This window comes from Silurus aristotelis, assembly GCF_946808225.1.
Source record: "Silurus aristotelis genome assembly, chromosome: 1".
NCBI lineage: Eukaryota > Metazoa > Chordata > Actinopteri > Siluriformes > Siluridae > Silurus > Silurus aristotelis.
The window spans coordinates 38,594,351-38,621,484 of NC_139574.1; the positions used below are offsets into that span (position 1 = coordinate 38,594,351).

The window sequence follows — 27,134 nt, forward strand, 5'->3', positions numbered from 1 at the left end:
TCCGTTCCCTGGTATTACTCGAAGCATTAGTGCCCCCGTATGGCACTCATCAGTATTACTGATCACTGCTAGTGATTGGAAGATGGCATCATTTCAGTGACTTGGTTCTTTAGATCATTTCGTTCCTTTGATCAGAAATAATATAAAATGGTACATTTCCAATAAGCAGATACCCATACACACGTCTACATACACGAACTCTGACATTAGTTCCAATAATGAAAATATGACAAGGCAGCTAAAAGACAAATGATGATAAACAGAATGAGTAGCTCACCCTCATCTCTTCTGGTCCGTATCATTCATTCCTTAATCACGTGACTCCCATAATTATTGTAACAATAACATCAAGATTCAGACAAAAAAAAATAATAAAAAAAATACTCGCACAAGAGGATTCATGACATGAACCTTTTTATAAACCGAACAAAATAAAAATTCTTCCATGCAAATGCGTTAACACGATTAATGCTGTTGATAAGACCCAATACTTGAGGGACAAAATGTGCTTCCTCAAATCTCCACCTCCTCTTCACCTGGCATCCGTATCAGATCTCGAATCGGCTCATTTATCATTCCTTTCAGAAAATATACACAAAGTGCACGTCACAAAGTCATTCCCGATTGTGAACATCACATCAGTTCAGATAACGTCTCATGTAAAAAGTCCACCGCTAAATCTTTCAATCGGACTGATTTGAATCGGAATGACAGGATCGCGGGTACCTGTGCAGCGACATCGAGAACACGAGCACCAGGAAAACAGCGAGTGTGCACCTTACCTTTGTCTCCGGTAGCGCGGACATGCCGGACGATGGAATCTCCAAGAATCACAGTATGACGTTCCGTCTCGCGGAGAGGGGCGAAGCGGTTCTCGGTCGAGATCTCGAAGGCCGGTGGTGGTGGGGGAGACGTCCTGGACCGGGGCTTGGCTCGTGTCTTCCGCTGCTGCAGCATCCAGTGTCCGTGGGCCTGGGCAGAGAAACACGCGGAGTTGAGGTGCTGGGAGCGTTAGATTCAACCCAGGAATTTACCTGGGACGAGTGAGCGTCCGCCCGGGATGTTTCCAGCGCCGCTTTCCGCTCTCACAGCTGGGCATCGAACGAGTCCTCACCTGTGCTCAAAGGCAGACACACAAAAAAGGAGAGATAAATAGTAAAGTTTGTTTAAAAACACAGTCAAACACAGGAAGCTACGTCACAGGAAGCCTGCAAGCAAAAAGTCTCCTTTCCACGTCATGACCTGCTCCCATCCTGCTGCCACCTAAAAAGATAACTAACAACAATCTGCACTTACTTTATCTTTACAGTAAATACATTTACAAATAAATACATAAATACAATATGAAAATAAATAATAATAAATTGGCAATTCACACAACAAACAAATTAAATACATTTTTCACTACAAAGTCATTTTCCTAAAAACAGATCTTTCTTGCTTTGTTTGTTGCAAAGTCATCAATTACATCATCGTTGCAAATCTGACCAGCACTTGTATGGTTGATGTTTATGACAGCGAGGCTGCTGAGGTGCTCTTGTGACATGGTGGATCTCAGGTATCATTTGATTAGTTTCAGTTTTAAAAAGCTTCTTTCTGCTTCAGCTACAGTCACTGGAAGTGTAAGACAAAGTCTTGTGAAAAAAAAGCTTGTTCACATGAAAGAAAAGTGTCAATGATATTTTTTTTAGGCAAATCTCATCTAATTAAGCCACAAGATGTTTTGCATGAAAGTTGTTTTAAAAAGATTTTCACTTTTTCTATCAGTAACTACACTAATAAAGGAGAGGTAGAGGGAAGATTTAAACAATTTATAACAGCCCCCAAAATACTTATAATTCTTATTATTATTATCATAACTGCAGTAACACACACACACACACACACACACACACACACACACACACACACACACACACACACACACACACACACACAGCTGCATTAATACATTTAAACGCTATCTCTCTAATCACACTTAATTCCTCCAGGATTAATTACAGGTTGGGTGACCTCTAACCTCTCGTGTGGTGCTGATGTTCCTCCTCAGAAGTCCGTCTGCTGTCTGAAGTCTCAGCTCCACCCTCTTCAGGTCATCAGACTTCATCAGGGCTGTCAATTAAACACAACCTATGTTTATCTACACTTATGATACCAGGACGAGAAAAACCCCCTCTGAAGATGTTCTTCTTAAAGACTGAAATCCGTATCAGAGCTCTTTTATAGAAATATATATATGACTGTATAATGCTGCTGCCATTAGGACTTTATTTCACATCACATGAATCTGCTGCACTTGTGAGTGGATTTGATTCGGACTTTTCTGATAAGCGTCTCTAATAGATCAGTGTAATTATTATAATATTAACGCTTAGTGGCGTCTCACCGTCCAGACTACAATTATCTCATACATACAACTGAGCATATCATTTAAACTCACACCTAGAGGTCGACTGATACAGGATGAACAATATATGTTGCTGATTTCTTTTGTTCGATATGTTTGTCCAAATAAAATCTCTACAAATTTAAACCTATTTTGTAATGACACTGAATTGAAATAAAAAAATAAATAAAAAATCTGTGTGACATGAACAACTCATATTTCTTGTCCACTTATTACACTATTTATAACTTTTAGAATAAACTTTAAAAACTGGACCAATATAAAGTTTGTTCACAAACTTTTACTAAACTGAGTTTATTTATATGATCATCACCATTCATTACATCACATTACCTCTGTCTTTGTCCCGCTTTTCTTCTTCTACACTTTTTCTTCTTTTTTATTTAATTTGTATTGTTTTCCAGCACAGTGATGTGATGAATGTAAATACTGTTATGTTTGCATCATTATGCTATAAAACACATATTATCCCATTAAGTTCGGAGCATGCGCAGAAAGAACCAGAGACATGACTGCACAGCGTTTTTTACTCGTTTACTCTGCACACTGCAAACACACCCACATGCAGCACGAGAGTGCCCTCTAATGGCTATCAGATATTATAACATTAATGCAATGTTACCAATGTCACTATGACCATTATTAATTTAGGGGCTTCAGGAAAGTCTGCAAAGGAAACCAAACTATACCAACCTTTTCCGGTTTGTCTGAATCATTGCACGAAAAACATTAACAAATCCGAAAACACAGCGACAAGTCAGACAAACCGGAAAAGGTAGGTATCATTTGTGAATGGAAACTTATCAATCATTGGAGAAGACACCTGTCATTCACCTGTATATCTTGACTGACAGGTGTCTTGTCCAATGATCGGTAAGTTTACATTCACAAACTATACCTACATTTTCCGGTTTGTCTGACTTGTGTTTTGTTATTTTGTTTTCGGATTTGTTAATCTGTTTTGTACTTCTCACACACACACACACACACACACACACACACACACGTGCGCAGCTCTGCTCGGTGTCTTTCTCCTTTTTCTCCTCGTCACCAGTCACTAAAACAGAGCACACTGATTAGTCCCATCAGCCACAGATCTGCTTCCCACCGCTCGTTTCCCCCCGGCTCCACCCTCCATTCACCAACCGCCGCTCGTGCACGCACCCGCTGCTCCATCCAGCAGTAGTGTTCAGGTGTTGTGAGGTGAATCCAGTGTTAACCCTGTCAGAATGACTGCTGAAAGATCATCCACTTTCTTGAGCCAATCCATGTGATTAATTATAAAGTACAGATGTTTAAGTGAATCAGGTTCTGCCCCACATTAACTGTCAGCTATATTGCTTTCAGAGCTCAAAATGAACAAAGCACTAAAGCTGCAAGAAAATACCTCAACTTCAGTTTCTGTCAAATTCCTTTTCTTTAAGGACATCAAACATCACTGACTTTACTAAAGTGGATTTCAAGAAAAAAAATACCATCATTGAATGCTCTCTGTGATGAAGAGACATTAGACATGATTGAAATTCAAAATCTTTATTTATTTAATAGTGTTTATTGTGTCTCGCTGTAGTAAAAGTGTTCAGACTCTCTGTTTCTCTTGTCATCTTCTTTTTTTTCTATTTCTCGTTTTCTTTTGAAGGTTTTTTTGTCTCAGCTGAGCAACAATTTCCTCCCATCGCTCTCGGACCCTCATATAATGTTCTGTTTTTTTCTCTGAAGTCTTCTTTTCTTCCTCACAGAGATTCTGGGTATCCTGGAGCCCCCTGTTGGTCTGAAGCTGTAAGTTGTTCCTCTCCTCTATGTCAAGTTTAGTTTTCTCTCTTTTGTCGTCTTTTTTTTCCTCAAAATCCAACGTGGGCTCAAACTGAGAAACACGTTCCTCCAGTCGCTCTTTCTCTCTGATTAAATGATCTCTCTCCTGCTCTGCACTATTTTTTTCTTTCTCACAGTGATTCTGAGCATCCTGGAGCTCCATGGTGGTCTGTTCCAAAGTGGCATCAAGCTGAGCAACATGTTCCTCTATATTATTTTGTTCTCTCGTCCAGCTCTCTTTCTCACATTCTAAGGTTTTCTCCAGTTCCTCATGGATTTTCAGGAAAGACTGGAGCTCCATGGTGGTCTGTTCCAACGTGACCTCAAGCTGAGCAACATGTTCCTTCAGTTGTTTTTGCTCTTTCATCCAGCTCTCTCTCTCACAGTCTACAGTTTTCTCCAGTAACTCAATGATTTTCAGGGAAGACTGGAGCTTCTTGGTGGTCTGATCCAAAATAAACTCAAGCTGAGCAACACGTTCCTCCAGTTGTTGTTGTTCTCTCGTCCAGCTCTGGCTTCTCTCATTTATGTCCTGTTCCTGCTGCTTTCGCTCAGAAGCCAAAGTAGCCTCCAGCTTTTGCACCGTCTGTAGCAGAACGTCTTTCTCTTCTTTCTCTTCTGTTATCTTCTCTATCATTAGAAGAGAAAATGCATCCAAGTCTTTCTCTACTTTCTCCATGTGTTCCAGCTTCTCCTTCATTTCAGCAATCTGCTTAGTTTTCTTTGTTCTTCTGCTTTGAAAAAACTTTCTCAACCTTCTGAAGAGCTCCATGTTTATGCCTCTTTACTCACAAGCAAAAACCTCGGAAATGAGAGAAACAGAGACGCGTTCCCAGTTGCCTTACTGTGACGTCACAGGGAGATGCCCCGCCCTCTGTCTGTGACGTAACCCGGTCTCTATTAACCGGACTATGCGCATGCGCACATTACAGAGGTAAAGAGCGGATAAAATATCATGTCTTTACAGCTTTTCTGTTGTTCCTGAGAGAAGAGCGATATTACAGTCATAAATAAGATAAAAACGGCTGTAAACTGTGTATAAAGCGAGTGAATCCGAGTTGAGAACCGGAAGTTGACCGGAGTGACTCTATGAATGTTGCAGAATCATAAATGACCAGTAGGTGGCAGTGTGATGTGTATTAGAGCTCACTGTCACAGCAAGTTTTTTTTTTTTTTTTTTTATTTATTTATTTATTTATTTATTTATTTATTTATTTATTTATTTTATATAATGAACAGTTTACAATAAAAAATATAGTAAAATGTTACAAACATGGTATTCACATTTCCTAGAAAAAAAACAAAACAAAAAAAAGACAGAAAAAAGAAACAATGAGGGTATATACCAATAATCACAATAAAAAAGAGGAGTTTAGTTCTTTGAATATGTTCATAGTTCTGGTTGCTTTCCTATTTGAAAGACCTTGAAGAGTTTCAAAATAAATCCTCAGATCAACTTTGAATTGGGAGATATTGGGCTTCCTTTCTGACCATTTACATTTGTGTGTATAAAACTTACCTAAATATATTTAAAGATTTAGTATAAAGATGTGACTTTTATCTATATCTTTATTTTCAAAATAAAATATGACATCTCTTTTTCTTATGTTAATTTTAGATCCGCTCAACCTAGTAAATAAATATTCAACATCAGTCCAGAAAAATTAAACATACATACATTCAAAAAAAAGATGCAAAACAGTCTCTATATCAATTCCACAAAAAACACAACATTCAGAAAGATCGGCTTTGTATCTCTTGAGAAAATAGTTAGTTGGATAAATTATAGTTATAATTTAAATAAATTTGTAGTTATAAGTCCAAATCAATTTCCAGTTGATATTTTGAAAGTGATTATTCCAGAAGTTTTTACTTCAAAATGTTGCAGGGCAATGAATTAAACATCTAAAAAATGTATTATTACATTTTCTATTTTTGATATCAATACCGTTTAATAAGATCTCTTTTTTAAATGTTGAAGGTTTAGAATCACTGAGGCCCTTTAACAGCCTTAGAAATCCTGCTGGAATTGCATCAATCACAATACAATATTCACGCGGAGGTATTGGAATATCAAATTTCTCAAGAAATTCAGTATATGTAAGTAAATATCCTTTATTATTTATCAACTGTGAGACCATTAAAATATAATTTTTAACCCAATTAGTATAGAAAATTGATTTGTTCTTATATTTTATGTATTTATTATTCCAAATGATCTGCCTATGAGGAGAAAAGTTATGTTTGTATATAAGAATCCAATATAAGAGAGTCTGTCTATGAAAATTAGATAACTTAATAGGGAGTTTGTTGACCTCAAAATCACATTTCAAAAGAAACTCTATGCCACCAACTTTTTCAAAGATAAGATTTGGAATTATATACCACATCTCATCTTTATGTTTAATATCATTTTTAATCCAGTTCAACTTGAAAATTGCATTAGATGTAGCAAAATCAATCACATTCAGACCTCCTTGATTATATGAATTACATAAATTTAAATAGTGAGGCTTGTTTCTCCATATGAAATTAAATAGAGTTGAATCAGTTTTTTTTTAAGAAAAGATTTTGGTACATCTAATACTTTAGCAGGATAGACTAAACGAGACAACCCCTCGGTTTTAGACAAAAGAATCCTGCCTTTGAGTGATAAATCCCTCATGAGCCACATATCAAATTTATTTTTCATTTTTAGCATAAGGGGTTAGAAAATTAGATTGTACTCTGTTTAACTGATCTTTGCAAATATTGATACCAAGATAAGTTACTTCCTCTCTAATCGGAATACCTTCAAATTGGGTAAAAGGAATGCCATCATCTTTAAGTGGAAAAAGAGTACATATTTTTATGTTTAAAAATAAACCTGACACTTCAGAAAAAAGATTAAGGCATTCTATACTTTTCTTAGCCTGTGATAGATCTTATAAAAAAATAGCTGTATCATCAGCAAGCTGACAACATTTAATTTCTCTGTCCCTAATACTGATGCCTTGATAGGAATCATTATGCAAATGTAACGCCATCGTTTGCATAACTAACAGAAATAAAAAGGGTGCCGCTGGGTCGCCTTGTTTTATGCCCCGAGAAATACTAAATCGATGAGTCGTTCCCCACGGGAGTTTAAATGAACTATTACAGTCATTGTATAAAGTTTGTATTGCCCTTTTAAAGTATTGACCAAAACCAAAAAAATCTAATGGATCAAATAAAAAATTATGTTTTACAGTATCAAAGGCTTTATATATATCTATAAATAAAATGTAGCTGTCATCATTTATATAATCCTTATAATCAATTAAATCTAAAAATAATCTAATATTATTGCTAATATGTCGGCCTTGCATAAAGCCTGATTGACTATCATCTATGATTGTATCTAAACATAATTTTAATCTTTGAGCAAAAATATGGGCAAACAATTTTGCATCATTATTAATTAATGTTATAGGTCTCCAATTGTCAAGAAGCAAACAATCCTTATTCGGTTTAGGTAACAATGTAATTAGGCCTTGACACATAGATGGGGGGAGCTTACGGGCTTCTATAGCTTCCTTAAAAACCAATAACAAAAATTCAGAGATATAATCTTGGAATATTTTATAAAATTCACCTGTTAAGCCATCATTCCCGGGGGATTTATTGCCTTTTAACTTACTAAAATTCTTTTTTAATTCTTCAAAGGATATATCTTGATCACAAACGTCTTTCTGGGTTTCGTCAATACCTTGTGCAACATTTTTAATATGAGAAAGAAAATTGGAAATATGGCTACTACGTTTAGAATATCAATTTTTATTGAAATCTTTCACAAAATCAGAAATTGTTTTAGGATCTTCGGATATCTGCTCATTAATTTTAAGTTTATATATATTATTAACACTAATATTTATTTTTTCTAATTATGAAAATATTTGGTATTCCTTTCACCATGTTCCATCCATTTCCGTCTAGAACGAATGAAGGCCCCCCGTGCCAGATTTTGATAGATATCATCCAATTTAGATTGTAATTCAATTAACATATTAATATCAGCTTGTGTTTGCTCATCCTTTTCATAAATAAGAATAATTCCCTTAAGTATTCTGTCTTGTCTCATTCTTTTTTTCTTAGATAATTCTTTTCCTCTTTTAATTGCCATATTTCGAATCTGAAATTTTGTATAGTCCCAATGTTTGCCATATATCTGATCTTTTTTAGCTTTTGACAAATTTTCATTTATAATTTTTATGGCTTTTTCTTTGAACAATTCATCACTCAAAAGTGTATTATTTAATTTCCAGTAATTTGCTTTAAATTTAATTGATCTATTCCTTATGCATATTGCTAAAGTGATCATATTATGATAAGAAAAAAACGAGGGTTCTATTTTCGTTTCCTTCACACTATCTAATAATTCATTTGAAATAAGCCAAAAATTAATCCTAGATCTCTTAGATAAATCTTTGTTGTTCCAAGTGAACTGGATTTGATGTGGATTTTTTAGTCTCCACACATCACAACAGTTTAAGTGCAAACAGAGATTAGTAAATTCTCCATAAGTGCCTCTTAAGGATCTTTGAGGATGACAGTCTTTAATGGGATCATTTATGCAGTTCCAGTCGCACCCAAATATTAGTTTAGCATTAACAAAAGAATTTAACAAGGCATTTATTTTTTCTTCAAATTCAGCAAAAAGAAGTGTGTTTCTTTGGCTAATATTATGGCCATATATATTACCTAAAATAAAAATATCCTCCATAAATTCAACAACTAAAATTATCCATCTTCCTGAGTCATGAACTACATTTTTTAGGATTTTTCCCTGAAAGGAGCCCTTTAATATAGCAACACCCGCTGATTTACTGTTTCCATAAGACATCCATATATTGTCTCCCCACTGATTTTTCCAGAAATTAAAATCTGAGACTAAAGCATGCGTTTCTTGTAAAAAATAAAAATCTGCCTTAAAAGATTTACAAAACAAAAAAACAGCTTTCCTCTTAATCTGTTCTCGTATTCCCCTCACATTAAGTGAATACAATGAAAAAGACAAAGTGAACAGGTAGAACAAATAGTTAACACAAAAAACGTAGGTTTTAAGTAGAACAAAGAAACAAAATGATTTTCTAGACCTTTTGAGTGCAAAGTATTTAACAAGCAAACAATGGATTATAACTCTCTGGCCTTTGGAATTTCAGAGTTTATGTATATTGTATGAGCTTGCATTTTACTAACTGCAATTTGGAATGAGATAAAATTTCTTAACGAAAGGCAGACAAATTACCCATCATTCTTCTTCTTAACGACATATCAGGGCTTTTTCACCATTACAATCTTACTTCTTTACCATCAATGATGGCTCTGGCACCAACGAAAAAAGCTCTTTTCCCTTGCTTTCGTGCCTCTTCAATTTGTGGCCACAGTTTAATGCGTGTCTCTTTGTCTTTTTGTGATCAGGTCTTCGCCGAACTTTAACTTCTTTGTTTTGAGGAATTCCGAGTTCTTTGCGCATTTCCATACTCTTTCTTTGGTTGACCTGGACGTAAATCTCGTTATCACCGGTCGAGTTTTGCCATCTTCTCTCCTTCCGATCCTGTGGCTCACATCAACTTGGGAGCGTAGATCCTCTCCGGAGTCTTGAATGAGTGTCTTGCAGATGTCGACCACACGCTGTTTAACATCTTCTCCCTCTTGCTCTGGCAGACCATACAGCCTCAGGTTCCATCTTCTGTGATAGCGTTCCATATCGTTCAACCGGTCCTCCAGACCAGTTATTCTCTTCTGATGATCATCACTTGCCTTCTTAATCGTTGTTATTTCTGTTTTCATATCTTAAACTTCGTTGAAGAGAAACTCTGATGATTCCTTTAAGGCCTCGATGGTGTCTGCATTTTTTTTTTTATCAAGCTTGCAAGATTATCCGCATTCTCTTTTATTTTTTCAGCCACAAGTCTCACGATGTTGTCTTGCAATTCGGAGAGTGTTGGTTCAGAAGAGGGATAACTCCTCCATCGTAATTAGTGTAGGAATGCATATCACCTGCTTTAACAACTTCCATAATATCCTCCGTCAAATCTCTGTTTTCTGTTGTAAATGAAAGCATCTTTTTACCTTGGTCTCTTAGTCTTTTTTCTGTCATCTTTTTGGTTTTTGCAATTATAGTCTGATAAACTTTGGGCAACAGATCAAGTCAACAAAGAGTCCGAAATCTTTATCTCAGTGAAAACCAACAACGAAAAAGAGATATTTCCACGTGTTTGCACTAATTAATTGTAACGTTAAGGCTGTGTGTCTTGTCCTCGCTATTAATGACGTCTTTAGAGCTCCACTACTTCTAATGACCTGCTGTGACAGTGAGCTCTAATACACATCACACTGCCACCTACTGGTCATTTATGATTCTGCAACATTCACAGAGTCACTCCGGTCAACTTCTGGTTCTCAACCCAGTTTACTGTCAAATACCGCGTACTAACTGCTCTCTCTATGGAGATCTATTAACTGTATGTGAATAAATGACAGTTTGGACTTTAAAAACCTCTATGTATTATGTAACAGACATATCTACTGAAGTTAGCATGCTAAGCTAACCCGGTCCGTCCTCAGAGAGCATGGAGTCCCACTGACCTTCACTCGCTTTATACACAGTTTACAGCCGTTTTTATCTTATTTATGACTGTAATATCGCTCTTCTCTCAGGAACAACAAAAAAGTTGTGAAGACGCCATGATAATTTATCCGCACTTTCCCTCTGTAATGTGCGCATGCCACAGTAAGTGTGGCGTGTGTGTGTGTGTGTGTGTGTGTGTGTGTGGGAAAGAGAAAGAGAGAGAGAGAGAGAGAGAGAGAGAGAGAGAGAGAGAGAGAGGGGGGTGACGTCACAGAAAGAGGGCGGAGCATCTCTCTGTGACGTCACAGCAGGGCAACCTGTATGTAAGTCAGAATGCGTCTCTGTTTCTCATTTCCGAGGTTTGTGCGTTTGAGTAAAGACACGTAAACATGGGGCTCTTTAGAAGGTTTAGAGAAATTTTTCAAACCAGAAGAAAGAAGAAAACTAAGCAGATTTCTGAAATGAAGAAGAAGCTGGAACACATGGAGAAAGTAGAGAAAGATTTGGATGCATTTTCTAATCCAAGGATAGAGAAGATAACAGAAGAGAAAGCCATTCTGCTACAGATGGTGCAAAAGCTGGAGGCTACTTTGGCTTCTGAGCGAAAGCAGCAGGAACAGGATATAACTGAGAGAAGCCAGAGCTGGGCGAGAGAACAAAAACAACTGGAGGAACGTGTTGCTCAGCTTGAGGTCACTTTGGAACGGATGACCAAGAAGCTCCAGTCTTCCCTGGAAATCCATGAGGAACTGGAGAAAACTGTAGAATGTGAGAGAGAGAGCTGGACGAGAGAACAAAAACAACTGGAGAAACATGTTGCTCAGCTTGAGGTCACTTTGGAACGGACGACCAAGAAGCTCCAGTCTTCCCTGGAAATCCATGAGGAACTGGAGAAAACTGTAGAATGTGAGAGAGAGAGCTGGACGAGAGAACAAAAGAAAGTGGAGAAACGTGTTGCTCAGCTCGAGGTCACTTTGGAACAGACGACCATGGAGCTCCAGTCTTTCCTGAAAATCAATGAGGAACTGAAGAAAACTGTAGAATGTGAGAGAGAGAGCTGGACGAGAGAACAAAAGAATATGGGGCAACATGTTGCTCAGCTTGAGGTCACTTTGGAACAGACCACCATGGAGCTCCAGGATACTCAGAATCACTGTGAGAAAGTAAAAAATAGTGCAGAGCAGGAGAGTGATCATTTGATCAGCGACAAGAGCAACTGGAAGAACGTGTTGCTAGTTGGATGCCACTGTACTCTGTGCCGAAGAAAAGAAGACTTCAGAGAATAAAACAGATCATTATATGAGGGTCCATGAGCGATGGGAGAAAATTGTTGCTCAGCTGAGACAAGAAAACATTCAAAAGAAAACGAGAAATAGAAAAAAAAAAGAAGACAAGAGAAACAGAGAGTCTGAACATTCCTTTTTCCTCTTTCTGTTTCTTTAATGGGTATTTATGATAGTTTTACACTTATAGTCAATAGTATAAAGCTGAGTGTAAAGCTATTGTATCTTGTAGATCATCTCGTCTTTTGATCATTTTTTATTTCTGTCTTGTCAAAAATACTGATTTGAATCTTTTACTACAGCGAGTCACAATAAACACTATTAACAACCATTATTTTTGTCTTCCTTACAAACGCCGTATGACCTCCTCATGGATTCTTCCACTTAGTTTATATCCCTCTTGTGGGGCAGGGGGCTGTGGCTCGGGGTCATAATGCTGAGGGGGAGGGAGGTCAGGAGGGAGAGGGAAACTGGTCCTCAGTGCCACATTGTGCAAAACACCACACACCCTGATAATCTTACACACTTTTTCCGGGTGGTATAGAAATCTTCCAGCTGAGACATCCAGAGCTCCACATCTGCATTTCAGGAGGTGAGGAGCATCTGAGGGGTGAAGCCTCTGTCACCTGTCATATTATAAACTACATCAGGACAATGTTTACAATTTCTGCATGTTGTTAAACTCAACAAGAAGCCAGTCATCACGTCCTGCAGCTGCCTGTAGTCTGTTCCCTACACTGCTATGTGTCAGGATAAAGGAATCATGTGCTGAAGAAGGTCAGTGTGCCGCAGTGAAGGGAAACCTGATGTATCGACTACCCACCTTAATAATAACATCCAAAATGACAGGCATTATGGCACTCAGGTGCAGATACCAGACCTATAGCATGAGATTTATTAGAATGATATTATATTTAAATAAGGTCTTTGTGAAAAAAGTTAATTATATATAATATTTATATAAAGTATTTCCCTGTCTGCTATTTCCCACTAGAAACAACCTGTTGTCATTAACCCCAGAGTGGTGAGAACCTGTATTTGGACGGGGATGGCATGGTTCTGGTGTGTTTCCCTCTGTAGTACTGGACCCAATTCAGCACATAGATCCAGGAGCACAGCTGTAGGAATCTAAATCAGCTTATTAGCCAGTCCTCATCCAGGCCAAGAAATCATCATGGTCCCTGGAGACTCTTTCTCTCCTTAATCTTCCATTGGCACCGCAGCATTTATGATTTATTCCATCTCATTATGGAAAGATAAAATAAACTGATATTTGGTCCTGTGCCATGAACATATAAGCAATAATAGCTACAGAAAAGCTCCTGCTTCCCTCTGTAGCGGGTATTTAAATCCTATTTAAAATGCTTTCAGTGATTCTACATTCTGTTTCTATGAAGTGTTTCAACAGTTTGCATGTTAATTGGCTGTATGGTGCATTTAAGTGCATGTGAATTATGTGAATTTATGAACCACATCTAGCTGGAAAAGACAAGTGTCCAAATACTTTTGACCACACAGTGTGTATCAGCTGAAAAGCAGCAGCTTCAGATCAGTCGCGTTTCCACTGGGATTCAACTCTGAAAGATCACTTTTGATTTTTATTATATGAAATATTTTATATTATAAATTTGATATTATTCAAATTATTATTATACAGTCTCCTTCAAGCAGCTCCTCCTCTGTGAGGACTCGGTCTCCTCCAAGCAGCTCGTCCCCTGTGAGGACTCAGTCTCTTCCAAGCAGCTCGTCCCCTGTGAGGACTCAGTCTCCTCCAAGCAGCTCGTCTCCTACCAGTCATGAGCCTCACATAGAGATAAATACAGAGCACATAGTGTTTGGACAGCTTTATGTTATAGGTAACAGAGGGATTTCTGTCCAACACTAGGGGATCAGGAGAAGAAGGAAAAAGATGAAGAGATCAAGAGGAAGAAGATGAAGGGAAGATGTTATGGACTCGTCTCTGAGCAACAGTTTAAAGTCTCATCTCACTCGTTCCTGTTCAGTATCTCACCTCAGGACTGGGGATATCAAAGATTCCTGTAGATGATGTGTTGTGTATACAGTAGAACATCAGCTGTAGGAGAACCAGGGAATAATTGACTAAACAAGGATTTGAATATTAAGATTTAGCAGAAAGGAGGAAGTTGTTTTTGCTGTGAACTGATCAAATCTCACACTAGGGCACTTTGTATTTGTGGAAGTGGTGTTACGAATCTCACGTGTAAACATTTAAATTGTTTTTATGCCTCGTTAGTCTTAAAACTAACATTTATAGAACTGACTAATAGAAAGTGTTTTTTTTATTTTCATGGATCACCTCAAATCAATGTTACATTCATTGTGTGTGTATAATGATGGCATGTCAGTTATAAGGGTGATGGAGGAAAAGTCAAATCTAAATGAAGTTTGTCACTTTTTTATTTCTTGTCATTATTTGTTGTCCTCCCCATGTGCTGCTGTACACAGGTGAACAGAGACGTCCATTCCACACCAAGGTTTTTACAGAAATCACCAAATCTTGATTTTAATACTGCTGAGATGATTTTATAGGAGTTTAGTTTCTTATTTTAATACAGATATTAAAATCCCATACATATTATGGTGTAGTCGTGGACCAGTTGAGAAAACACTAAGTGCTTGTAAAAAGACTGGCAGCAGATCAAAATCAATCACATCTTTCATTAATGTTTTTTCTTTTTTAAATACAGTTTTGGACCTGATTGTATTCAATAAAAAAATATGTATTGCAGTTAATTTACCTTGTGAATAATTTACCAGATTATTTTATTCTTATGATAATTTCTTGCTTAGAAACGTCTTAATAAGTAGATGATTATAATTGAAAGATAAACAGAGACTATAAATACTACCATGTGTTTAAGTAAAAAATCTGTTTGTGTTCAGAGAAGGTAAGTATAATGAATAATCTAAGGGAAATTAAATAAAGTCTTGTTAAAAGTGCAGTGTTGTCAGGAAACAGAAGGAAGTGAGGCCAGGTAGCATGAATGAATAATTTATTTTCTAATAGCTCACAACACACATCTGACACGCGATAATCACGTGTTCTCTCATTCTCTATTTTCAATGCACTTCTACTCCCCCTAATGGTCACTTTAAATATAACACAACAACAGGTCACCACATGCAGTACAAACTAATTACACCTCAAATTAAACCCCATAATTTTTTATCAAAATCACATTCCAAACTGCAAACACGTGTTTTCTATTAAATAATATAATTCTAAATATTTTAATACCCTACTGTGTCTAAACAGAGGAGCGCTATAGGAACTCGTGTAGGGTTTACAATCACACACCACTTTGCTTGTCTTAACACCATCGTTTTCAGCTTCCGCGTCTGCATTTGAATCATTGAAGCCCCGCCTCTTTTGTGACGTCAGTATCTCTGATAGCGCCCTGGACGCGCTTTTATTGTCATGACAACTTTGTTGTGCTGCTGTTCAACACAAACATTTACTGATCACAGCAATGAAGCGCAAACAAACAGCTGAAATGTTTTTAATTGTTTTTAGTGATAAGCGTCAATGTGTTGAACAATCCGCTCTCCAAGACACCAAAAAAGATTTTTCAGCCAGAAAGAGCGACTTTCAGAAGAAAGAAGGAGAAATAATGACAGATAATAAGACGGGTAACAGCTTTTATTTTGTAGATACATTTAACGTTGCCAAGTGCAGAGATAAAAAAGGCAACATCAGAAGGCCAATGAATGCCTACATGGTTTGGGCGAGGAAACAGAGGCCCAACTTTTCCAAGGCCAATCCAAATAGCAGCTCTGCAGAGATCAGCATGCAGCTTGGGATCCAGTGGAACAAACTGAGTGAAGAACAGAAGAAACACTACTACACTGAATCATGGAGGCTTAAACAGGAACACGAACAGTTATTTCCTGGTAGGTGAACTTTCTTTATAGACAAATGGCAAAATAACAAAACAAACGCATCAATTCTGACACTTTTATTGTTTTTATGTTGCTTCTTACTCTTTAAATTCTTCTTTTCTATCATGTAGATTGGGTTTATAAACCGCTTTCAAAGAAGGGAAGGAGAAAAGGCAGTTTGCAGAGTAGTGACTCACAGAGGAGACCTGATCATCAACCAAACCACCACATAGTCATGAACATGCCAGAAGAAGTACCAGTCCATGACCTCGTGCCTGAAGTTAGTGATCAGTTCCCCGGCCTTAGCCACCAAGAACTGCTGTCTCCTAAAAACTTCTGCTTTGATCCTCCTCTTTTCCCTTCTGTTTCTGAGTCGACTTTCTGCCAGACCAAGTGAGTTAGTAAACTGCATTGGAACAGTTTCAGAAGAATGACATGCAAATGAAGTTTTACTCTGCATCTTAAATAATCGCCATAATCGCCACTCATTTACTTTAATATGCAGCTAAAATTGTGCACTTCTGTTTACAGCACCTGCTATGGGTCTGAGTGTACAAGCAGTGAGGTTCAGCTCGAGGACGAGGAGGAAATCACTTTGCTCAACAACGACATCTTTTCCATGTTAAATGAGGATTGTGACTTTTTTAACCAGTCTGGAGCCCAGAATCATACTGAAGACCCCCACAACAGCACAGAGATCCTGGATTCTGTACCAGCCTTTGATGTCGACAGCTTCGAGGATCTGTTGAAGAAACTTGAAGAAATGGAAAATGATTCAGGAATAGAGGAAGATGGTGAAATACGAACATTTCATGTACTTTAGCGTGCATGTTGTTTCACCATCTTCATTTTATATTGAATTTCAATTTAAAGTTTTATTTAAATAAAGATTTTGAATTTCAATCATGTCTAATGTCTCTTCATCACAGAGAGCATTCAATGACTTCATTTTCTTTCCTCAAGTCCACTTTAGTAAATTCAGTGATGTTTGATGTTCATTAACCCTCTGCAGTCTGAATTGCCTCCGGCGCCCAATCGTGCTTTTTTTCAGATGCCAGCAAAAAGAGCTTAAACTGTTTGGCCATATTTTATCAAACATGTCAAAGTAATACATCATTTAAATCTGTAAAGGGTCTGCTTTCATTTGTGTATGCTTACTATATAAACAAAACGTATTTTTTTTAAATGAATAAAATAGTCAGGGTGCGCCATCTGTCGCCTTTGTTGTTGTTTTTTTTATTGAATACAAAAGTATATAAGCAACAAAGATAAATATACATTTACAGTGTAGATAAGTATTACAGGCTCAACACAGTATAACTAATAAATTGTTAAGAAAAGATAAAGAAAATAAATAGATAGAAATCTGAAATTATAATTTACATGAACTTAAATAGTGAGTAAAAGACAAAAAATAATAAAAAAAAAGATAAATATTAGGGTCAGTATCACAATTAATTAAATGATGTCAATAAATAAAGCAGCTTCACAGCACTCTGCACTTTCATCTTATTGAGGGCCTTGGAAAAACATTTGAAGTCATTTTTTAATATAATAAGTAGTGTGTGGGGGGGGGGAATTAGAGAATCTACATTTATGAATGAAATATTTTGCTAATATTACAATGTTATTAGGCAAAAAGAATGAACACAACAGTCTTCAGGTACTCCAAATAAAATATGATGTAAAGAAAAAACAAAACTATCAACAACCACCTCTTTTTCTATCAACCAGTCCTGAATTGACATCCAGAAGAGTTTGTAGAAATTGCAGAAGAGAAAGATCTGATCCGTGTCTTCAGAATGGCTTTCACAAAAGGAACAGGGGACAATTTCTATATTAAATTTCTGATTTAGGAATTTGTAAGAAGGATAAATCTCATTAAAAATTCTGAAGTGTATTTCTTTAGCTTTAGGAGGAACAGGAGGAACATCTCATCAGCATCTTTATGCCAGAAGGTATTGCATTAACAACAGTGAAAAACTCTTCCGGGTGACAGGCAAAGCCATGTTTCAAAGTAAAAGCATTATAGTCTAAAATGTGACCCTGTTCATCCATTAGATCTCTTACTGACCATATACTTCTGTTTAACCAATTCTTATAGCATAAAGATCTGTTCCTGTGCAATATATATTTGTTGTTCCAAACTGAAGCATTATGAGGTGTAAAATTGTGTGTATGTGGCAATTTCCAAAATAAGAGTACTAAGAGGGCTTAGTTTCACTGGGAGTTTAGATAAATCAAAATCACATTTGAGAAAAAATGTAATTCCACCAAGTTCTTGAAACAAAGCTGATGAAACTGTAAACCAAAAACTCTCTTCTTTACATAGAAACATTTTTAACCATTTAAGTTTTAACAAAATATTCATGTTTTCAAATTTAATTACATTCAAACCACCTTGTTCATAGGATTTTGTAGTGTCTGCTTTTTTATATATATTGGGCTTTGTGCTTCCAAATAAAATTAGAAATTTTTTGGGAGCATATTTTAATGAAATTTGAGGGAGGAGCCAAAGAAAGAGCGGGATAAATCAGTCTTGATAAATATTCAACCTTCGTTAGCAAGATTCGGCCAAAAATGGAAATGTCTCTTTGTAACCAGCAATTTAATATTCGGTTTGCTTTTTGCAAGTTATTATCAAAATATTCTTTCGTACTTAATTTCTGGTCTTTGGTAACTATAATGCCTAGATTCTTAGATTCAACTGGAGTCCTGATGCCTTAGAAAAAACATTAACTAATGAAATAGCCAGAGGAATTTGGTCTTTGTCTTTTAAGAACAGTGTAGTATCGTCTGCCAATTGACTAATTGCTAAACTTTTACCAAATACTTTGAATTTTTGTACCGTTTGATCATGAATAACTAAAGTAGACAACATATCCGCAGCCAAAATGAATAAAAGAGGGGACAGAGGGCATCCCTGCCTTATTCCACGACTAACAGGAAATCTTTGTGATGTACCATAGGGAAGAGAAATAAAACTGTTCATACCTTTATAGATCATTTTTATAATATTGACAAAGTGCTCACCAAAACCAAAGCTTTCTAAAGCTTTAAATAAAAACCTGCGTCAAAGGCTTTCTTAAAGTCTAAGAAAAGAATATATCCATCATCCTCTATCAAGTGATTGTATTCTACCATATCCATTACTAGCCTTACATTATTGTGAATGGATCTTTCTTTAAGAAATCCCGATTGAACCTCATTAACTACTCCATTAAGTCCTTTTTTCAATCGATTGACAAAGACGTGTGTGAAAATTTTTAGTCACTGTTAAGTAAAGTGATTGTGCGGAAATTATCTAAAAATCTATGATCTTTATCTGGTTTGGGGATTAATGTAATCAAGCCTTGACTCATTGTGGGGCCCAATGAACCATCTTCAATAGATTCAATAAGGGCATTAAACAGTAACATTTTCAAATCATTCAAAAAAAATGTATAAACATTTCCTGTAAGGCCGTCAGGACCAGGCGATTTGTTTGATTTGAGTTTCTGTACAGCTAAATCGAGTTCTTCCATACATAATTGTGCATCACAAAGCTCTCTTAATTCATTGTCAATCTTAGGAATAAAATGTCTAATTTTTTTTAAAAAGTCATCACACTCCTTTGGAAAAGAATTAGACAAATACAAGTCACTGTAGAAATTATGTATTTCTTTGCTTATTATTTTAGGATCAGTATTTTCAACATCATTTACCATTAGGGAAACAATACTGTTTTTTGATTGCCGTCTTTTTTTCTAACCTACAAAAATAGGACGTGCTCTTCTCTCCCTCTTCTATCCACTTGGCTTTTGAGCGAATGTATGCACCTTTAGCTTTTTTAATGTACAAGTTATTCAGTTGTTCAGATTTTGGAGGCCCGTAACACTAACACAAAACTTAAATATCCCTCTGGGTAGGTGTAATTGAGAATTAAATTACTTTCATATTAGAAAACGGGAGATAACTAAGCCGCTTAGTGAGAGCACATGTGTTCAGCCTGCCATCTTGCCGGAACTGAGAGATAGAAAGACCGGAGGGCGGAGCATCTCTGTGTGACGTCACAGTAGGGCCACTTGTATGTATGAACGCGTTTTTCTCTCATTTCCTAAGGTTTGTGCGTGTGAGTAAAGAGGCATAAACATGGGGCTCTTCAGAAGGTTTAGAGAAATTTTTCAAACTAGAAGAAAGAAGAAATCTGAGCAGATTGCTGAAATGAAGGAGAAGCTGGAACACATGGAGAAAGTAGTAAAAGATTTGGATCCGATGATAGAGAAGATAACAAAAGAGAAAAAGAGAAAGTCTTTCTGCTACAGACGGTGCAAAAGCTGAAGACTATTTTGGCTATTGAGCAAAAGCAGCGGGAACAGGATATAACTGAGAGAAGCCAGAGCTGGGCGAGAGAACAAAAACAACTGAAGGAACATGTTGCTCAGCTCGAGGTCACTTTGGAACAGACCTCCATGGAGCTCCAGTCTTTCCTGGAAAAACCTTAAGCAAAACCCCACATACCTCCAGAACATCACTAAGCTTCTGTCTTCACTGAACCTCCATGAGGAACAAGAGAAAATTGTAGAACGTGAGAGAAAAAGCTGGGCCAGAGAACAACGTCTTGCTCTGCTGGTGACCACTTTAAATTTTGAACAAAATAAATTTGAAAAGGAAAAAGAGATGATCAAACTAGATATGGAGGAGATGACCAACGAACACTTTCAAACCATCAGAGAGCTGCAGGATTCCCTGAATCATTGTGAGGAAGAGAAAAATTATTTAATGAGAGACAGAGAACGACTGGAGGAACGTGTTGCTCAGCTGGAGGAAACTTTGTAATTAAAGCAAAATAAATTTGAGAAAGAAAATAATGAAGGCCAAACTAGACATGGAGGAGATGATCACCTCACAGCTCCAAACCACCAGGGATCTCCAGAATTCCCTGATTCACTGTGAGGAAGAGAAGAAGACTGCAAAGGATGAGAGAGATCATTTGATGAAAAATAAATAAAAGGATAAACTAAAGGTCAAACGACAGATTAATCACTTTATACACAACTTCTTCAATAATTCATTAAGAACAGGAAATGGCAGCAGTGGAGAGCAGAAAATCTTCTAATCTCTGGGCAGGTTTAGATTCAGCATATGAGCACATGTTATACATATAATAAAGTACAAGAAAAATAAAATCTATGTTTATTGTAATATTTAATCAAAAGTACATGTTTAAATATTGTGTGTGTTTTGGTTTTATTATTAAACTGTTGGACTTCATTCAAATTTAACTAAGAAATAAAATCCACATGATAAAATGTTGGGGAATGTGACAAAAGTAAATGATATTAAAATAAAGGTTAAAAAGTAAAACTAAAATAAAATTCTATTTATTTATTTCAATAACGCCATTCAGAAAGATTTGGTTCAGTAATTTTGACTCCTTTGAATCAGTTCAAGTAACTCAGTTCAAAAGAGTTAAATAATAAAGTCCAGAAGAGTCGGTTCACTGGTTTTCACAATTTCGACATACGACACTCAGACACATGACGCTAATTAAACAGTTCCTCATCGTCATTATCACACAATATGAACAGTTCAGACTCATATACACGTTACTGATCAACCAACACACATCTTTACCTTTTAATACCACAAAACTCTTGGGGGAGTGGTGGCTCCAGGTTAAGGTGCTGGGTTGCTGATCGGAATGTCTGGGGTTCAAGCCCCGGTATCGCCAGGCTGCCACTATTGGGCCCTTGAGCAAGGCCCTTAACCCTCTATGCTCCGGGGGTCCCTTACGAGGGAAATATCAAGGTCCGTGACGTCGGAGTGACGTGGGGCCGCCTTCCCGTGGGCTCACCACCTGCAGGAGGGACCGTAAGGGATGGTGCTGTGAGGATTGGGCAGCAGTCGAAGGCGGGGGCCTGCTTAGACTGCTGCCCCCGCGACCCGAATTACGGATAAGCGGGAGAAAATGACTGAATGAATGAATACCACAAAACTCACCAGAATCCCATTGTTCAAGATCTGAGTTTGCATTTTCTCTCACACAATGACATCAGTACACATCTAATTCCATATACAACCATTTTTACACATTACAAACTGTGTACTCACCAAAATCCAAAGTAATAAACACGTAGGTATGTATTTTATCCTCTTTGACTTGTTTTATTTTCTTGCTCTGAATTATGCTGCTGCTCATCTCTTCCATACATCATACATTCTTATAGGAAATCCAAGGACCAATTAACATCTGTTTACAGGCTGCATTTGTTACTGGGACCAGATTTTGGATCCCCCTAAGATAACTAGAGTGCTCATGGAGAAGTTATTTCCAAATCTCCCAAAACACACTGAATTTGAAGATTTTATTCTATTTTTTCTAATCTCTTCTACAGCTTACCAGTGTGTCATTACTGCCACCTAGTGGATAATTGACAAATAAACTCTCCAATACACTCATCAAGACAGGTAGGTTCATATCTGTATTGTATTGTATTGTATTGTATTGTATTGTATTGTATTGTATTGTATTGTATTGTATTGTATTGTATTGTATTGTATTGTATTGTATTGTATTGTATTGTATTGTATTGTATTGTATGTTGTATGCTCAAAGAAAAACTAAAACAAATAGAAGACAGAAAAAGGGAGAAAATGGGGAAAAAGAAAATTACTGTAAATTGGTTTTCATAGAACAAGTAGGAATTTGAAGCAGAAGTCAGAAAAACACAGGTTGGGACAGGACAGAACTCACTATTTCTAGTGTGTTAAAACAAATCCAGACATGGATGGTTGCCCAACGAGGAGAGACCCCCAGCACATCAGGCACAGCGAGGTCAACAGACAGCCCAAGCAACCGCTCCGGCACTTGGAGACTCACCGCAGACGTCACCACCGCTGTACGCTGATGCACCATGTTTGTATTCAGATCTAACAGCTCTAACCCAAACTTTTTTTCTTCCTTGCAGTGAAGAATCACTTGCACTCTGTTTGCTCTCTAATCAGACTGACAACATAAAATGGGCTTGAAATAAACACAGAAGTGAAGTCGAAGTAGATCCTAAATAAAACTCACCAACATGCATGAGGTTGTTCACTATTTATGGTGAGATGTTCAGCTCTGCATAGATCACTTTCTAAATGTGTGAGAGATCAGTGGAAAGATCTCTCACACATTTTGTGTATGACGATCCTCACATACACAAAGCTTCTGTGTCTAAACTGCAATTTGTACAACAGGTAAAATTCTTGGGGCATCTGATATCAGAACAATGTAAATAAAAATAAATAAAAGGAGACGCAGGCAAAATATCCCTCAGGAACAGCTCATGTATTTCCTAGGAATGTGGTTGCAGGAAATTTAAAGACTTAACTTCCCATATGAATTATCAGGAATATTTAGGTATTAACAGGAATTAATAAAAATAAAGTTGGAATTTACAAAATTGCAAGTTATCCTATAACAGGGAACTTAAATGTAGTTAAAAAATAACTTGCTTGATAATCAACCAGATTGAATGCAGTTTCAGTTGAATTTCTACCTGCACATTCATCAATCACATGCACACAGCACACTTACTGCAGGGCTCCTGAGACCGTACCCCTACATGCACTGTGTTTTCTTCATGTAAACAATGAGTCACGCCTCAACAAAGGGTAAAAACCACTGCCTTATGGGTAATAAAAGACCAATAATCAGGATCTCAGGTCTACATTCCTTACTATTGAAGTAAACAGGACCAATACAGAACAGTTCATCAGACAGGAACACACACTGATTAGTCCCATCAGCCACAGATCTGCTTCTCACCGCTCGTTTCCCCCCGGCTCCACCCTCCATTCACCAACCACCGCTCGTGCACGCACCCGCTGCTCCATCCAGCAGTAGTGTTCAGGTGTTGTGAGGTGAATCCAGTGTTAACCCTGTCAGAATAACTGCTGAAAGATCATCCACTTTCTTGTGCAAATCCATGTGATTAATTATAAAGTAGAGATGTTTAAGTGAATCAGGTTCTGCCCCACATTAACTGTCAGCTATATTGCTTTCAGAGCTCAAAATGAACAAAGCACTAAAGCTGCAAGAAAATACCTCAACTTCAGTTTCTGTCAAATTCCTTTTCTTTAAGGACATCAAACATCACTGACTTTACTAAAGTGGATTTCAAGATAAAAAATACCATCATTGAATGCTCTCTGTGATAAAGAGACATTAGACATGATTGAAATTCAAAATCTTTATTTATTTAATAGTGTTTATTGTGTCTCGCTGTAGTAAAAGTGTTCAGACTCTCTGTTTCTCTTGTCGTCTTCTTCTTTTTCTATTTCTCCTTTTCTTTTGAATGTTTTTTTGTCTCAGCTGAGCAACAATTTCCTCCCATCGCTCTCGGACCCTCATATAATGTTCTGTTTTATTCTCTGAAGTCTTCTTTTCTTCCTCACAGAGATTCTGGGTATCCTGGAGCCCCCTGTTGGTCTGAAGCTGTAAGTTGTTCCTCTCCTCTATGTCAAGTTTAGTTTTCTCTCTTTCATCCTCTTGTTTTTCTTTAAAATCCAACATGGGCTCAAACTGAGCAACACGTTCCTCCAGTCGCTCTTTCTCTCTGATCAAATGATCGCTCTCCTGCTCTGCACTATTTTTTACTTTCTCACAGTGATTCTGAGTATCCTGGAGCTCCATGGAGGTCTGTTCCAAAGTGACCTCAAGCTGAGCAACATCGTCCTCCACTTTCGTTTGTTCTCTCGTCCAGCTCTCTCTCTCACATTCTACTGTTTTCTCCAGTTCCTCATGGATTTTCAGGGAAGACTGGAGCTCCATGGTGGTCTGATCCAAAATAAATTCAAGCTGAGCAACACGTTCCTCCAGTTGTTTTTGTTCTCTCGTCCAGCTCTGGCTTCTCTCAGTTATGTCCTGTTCCTGCTGCTTTCGCTCAGAAGCCAAAGTAGCCTCCAGCTTTTGCACAGTCTGAAGCAGAATGGCTTTCTCTTCTTTCTCTTCTGTTAACTTCTCTATCATTAGAAGAGAAAATGCATCCAAGTCTTTCTCTACTTTCTCCATGTGTTTCAGCTTCTCCTTTATTTCAGCAATCTGCTTAGTTTTCTTTGTTCTTCTGGTTTGAAAAAACTTTCTCAACCTTCTGAAGAGCTCCATGTTTATGCCTCTTTACTCACACGCAAAAACCTTGGAAATGAGAGAAACAGAGACGCGTTCCCAATTATAGACGTTGCCTTACTGTGACGTCACAGGGAGATGCCCCCACCCTCCGTCTGTGACGTAACCCGGTCTCTCTTAACCGGACTATGCGCATGCGCACATTACAGAGGTAAAGAGCGGATAAAATATCATGTCTTTACATCTTTTCTGTTGTTCCTGAGAGAAGAGCGATATTACAGTCATTAATAAGATAAAAACGGCTGTAAACTGTGTATAAAGCGAGTGAATCCGAGTTGAAAACCGGAAGTTGACCGGAGTGACTCTATGAATGTCGCAGAATCATAAATGACCTGTAGGTGGCAGTGTGATGTGTATTAGAGCTCACTGTCACAGCAGGTAATTAGAAGTAGTGGAGCTCTAATGACGTCATTAATAGCGAGGACAAGACACACAGCAGTTTGGGATTCTTTTATTGACTTTATTGATTAATTGATTTGGAGTATGATTGTGTTTCTGATCAAAGTAAGTTCATGTGTATGGAGTAAAAACAACCTGTACATTTCTCACTTCCAGACAGTATTATGAGATGTTCATCTGCTGGAAGTTCATGTTTAATGCTGCATGTTTTATAGGATTTATGAGCTGGAAGAAATGTTTCAATATTGGTTTTGTTTTAAACGACTGGTGCATTTTTATCTTCTTTTTCCCCTCAACTATAAGGTTGAAACCAATTGTTTATTAAATGCATTATTCACTAAATAAACATCAATGAAAACTGGATGATTTGTTTTTATTGAATGTAAAAATATTAATTTGAGGATAATTGAACTTAATGAATCGAATAGTTTTGGATTAAATGAAGACTTTACTGAACTAAACAGCACTGAATTCTCCTTTAAATGAACTTAAGTTTACTGAACTAAATACTGTTACTTATATGAAAATAAACCCGGTTTCTTGAACCCTGTTCGGTTTCAGCCCCACTTTTGGGCCTCACAGCTGAAAATGACCTTCCTGACTTTCAATGGTAAAAGTTCCTGACAACAGTGTGCTACATACACAATTTACATCTCTTTTGAAAGAACACACTTTGGGCTTTACATCATCCAAAGATGCTGAAGTTCCTTAGAAAATGTGTACGTCATAAAACATTATTTTTTAAATATATAAATACATGAATTCGGTCCTGAAACAATCCAGAATAGTGACGGGTTAAAAGTCACATGTGTAATGAGTTTATATTTCAACTTTGAAGAAAATACAATAAAAACGAGATTCCTATAAACATTATTCTGAGACTGTGTGTAGTCCTTTTCTCCCTCCGTCTGTTTGAGGAAAAGCAGCCTGATAACCAAATGTACTGGGAATAATAACATTCACACAATAAGCATAAGACTGGTATTTGAACATTAGAAAAACAGTAGAAGAAGAAAGTAATGAAAATAAAAGTAGCACAATGCTTCCTTCAGTGCCTCTGTGAATGATGGAGCACATCTGGACCTTCCTTTTATCCTTCCATTCTACAAACAGCACATCCTCCTCTCTCAGCCAGTGATGAGGCCTCGAGGAGCTTTTTTCAGAAGCTTGTTGGTGATGGTTTGTGGACTGAATTTTCCCACATGCTCAGATGTTATTTTTTAGGAGATCTCTAAACAGTGCTGGACTTGGGTAGAAGTCGTCAACAAACAGTTTGTAGCCCGTTTCCAACATCCTCTCATCAACAAGTGCCATGACAGATGGTCTACAGACTGGCTGGGGTGTAATTTCCTGATTCCACCTCTCTTCAGGTGTGTTGGTGGATACAACCAGTGAAGACTGGGATTTTCTGTCTCTCACTCTTACTGGTAGAGCTGAAACAGGTGTTGAGTTTGGAGACTGCTTGAACCTCTTTTCTGGTTGATGGCTGGTGTGTGGAACCCACTTCTCCTCAGAAGATTCAACTAAATGGGGAAGACAAAGAAAGAAATAAATAGCATTGTATATCAAATACATACTTTTGTAGTAGTA

General features: G+C 37.2%; 1 protein-coding gene across 2 annotated transcripts in view; it reads right to left on the reverse strand.

Annotated features, from left to right (window-relative positions):
• LOC310724823 (uncharacterized protein) overlaps nucleotides 1-27,134 on the reverse strand; it is a gene marked incomplete at its 3' end in the record, with an annotated part of 83,793 nt that overhangs the window by 7,874 nt on the left and 48,785 nt on the right. The window contains exon 2 of one of the 2 annotated variants that reach the window (XM_083539185.1): nucleotides 2,014-2,112. The exons of the other annotated variant lie outside the window; for it this stretch is intronic. Within the exon in view, the coding sequence (XP_083395311.1) occupies nucleotides 2,014-2,107 (94 nt within the window). The 5' untranslated portion in view covers nucleotides 2,108-2,112. The remainder of the gene's footprint in view (nucleotides 1-2,013; nucleotides 2,113-27,134) is intronic. 2 annotated transcript variants of the gene reach the window in all.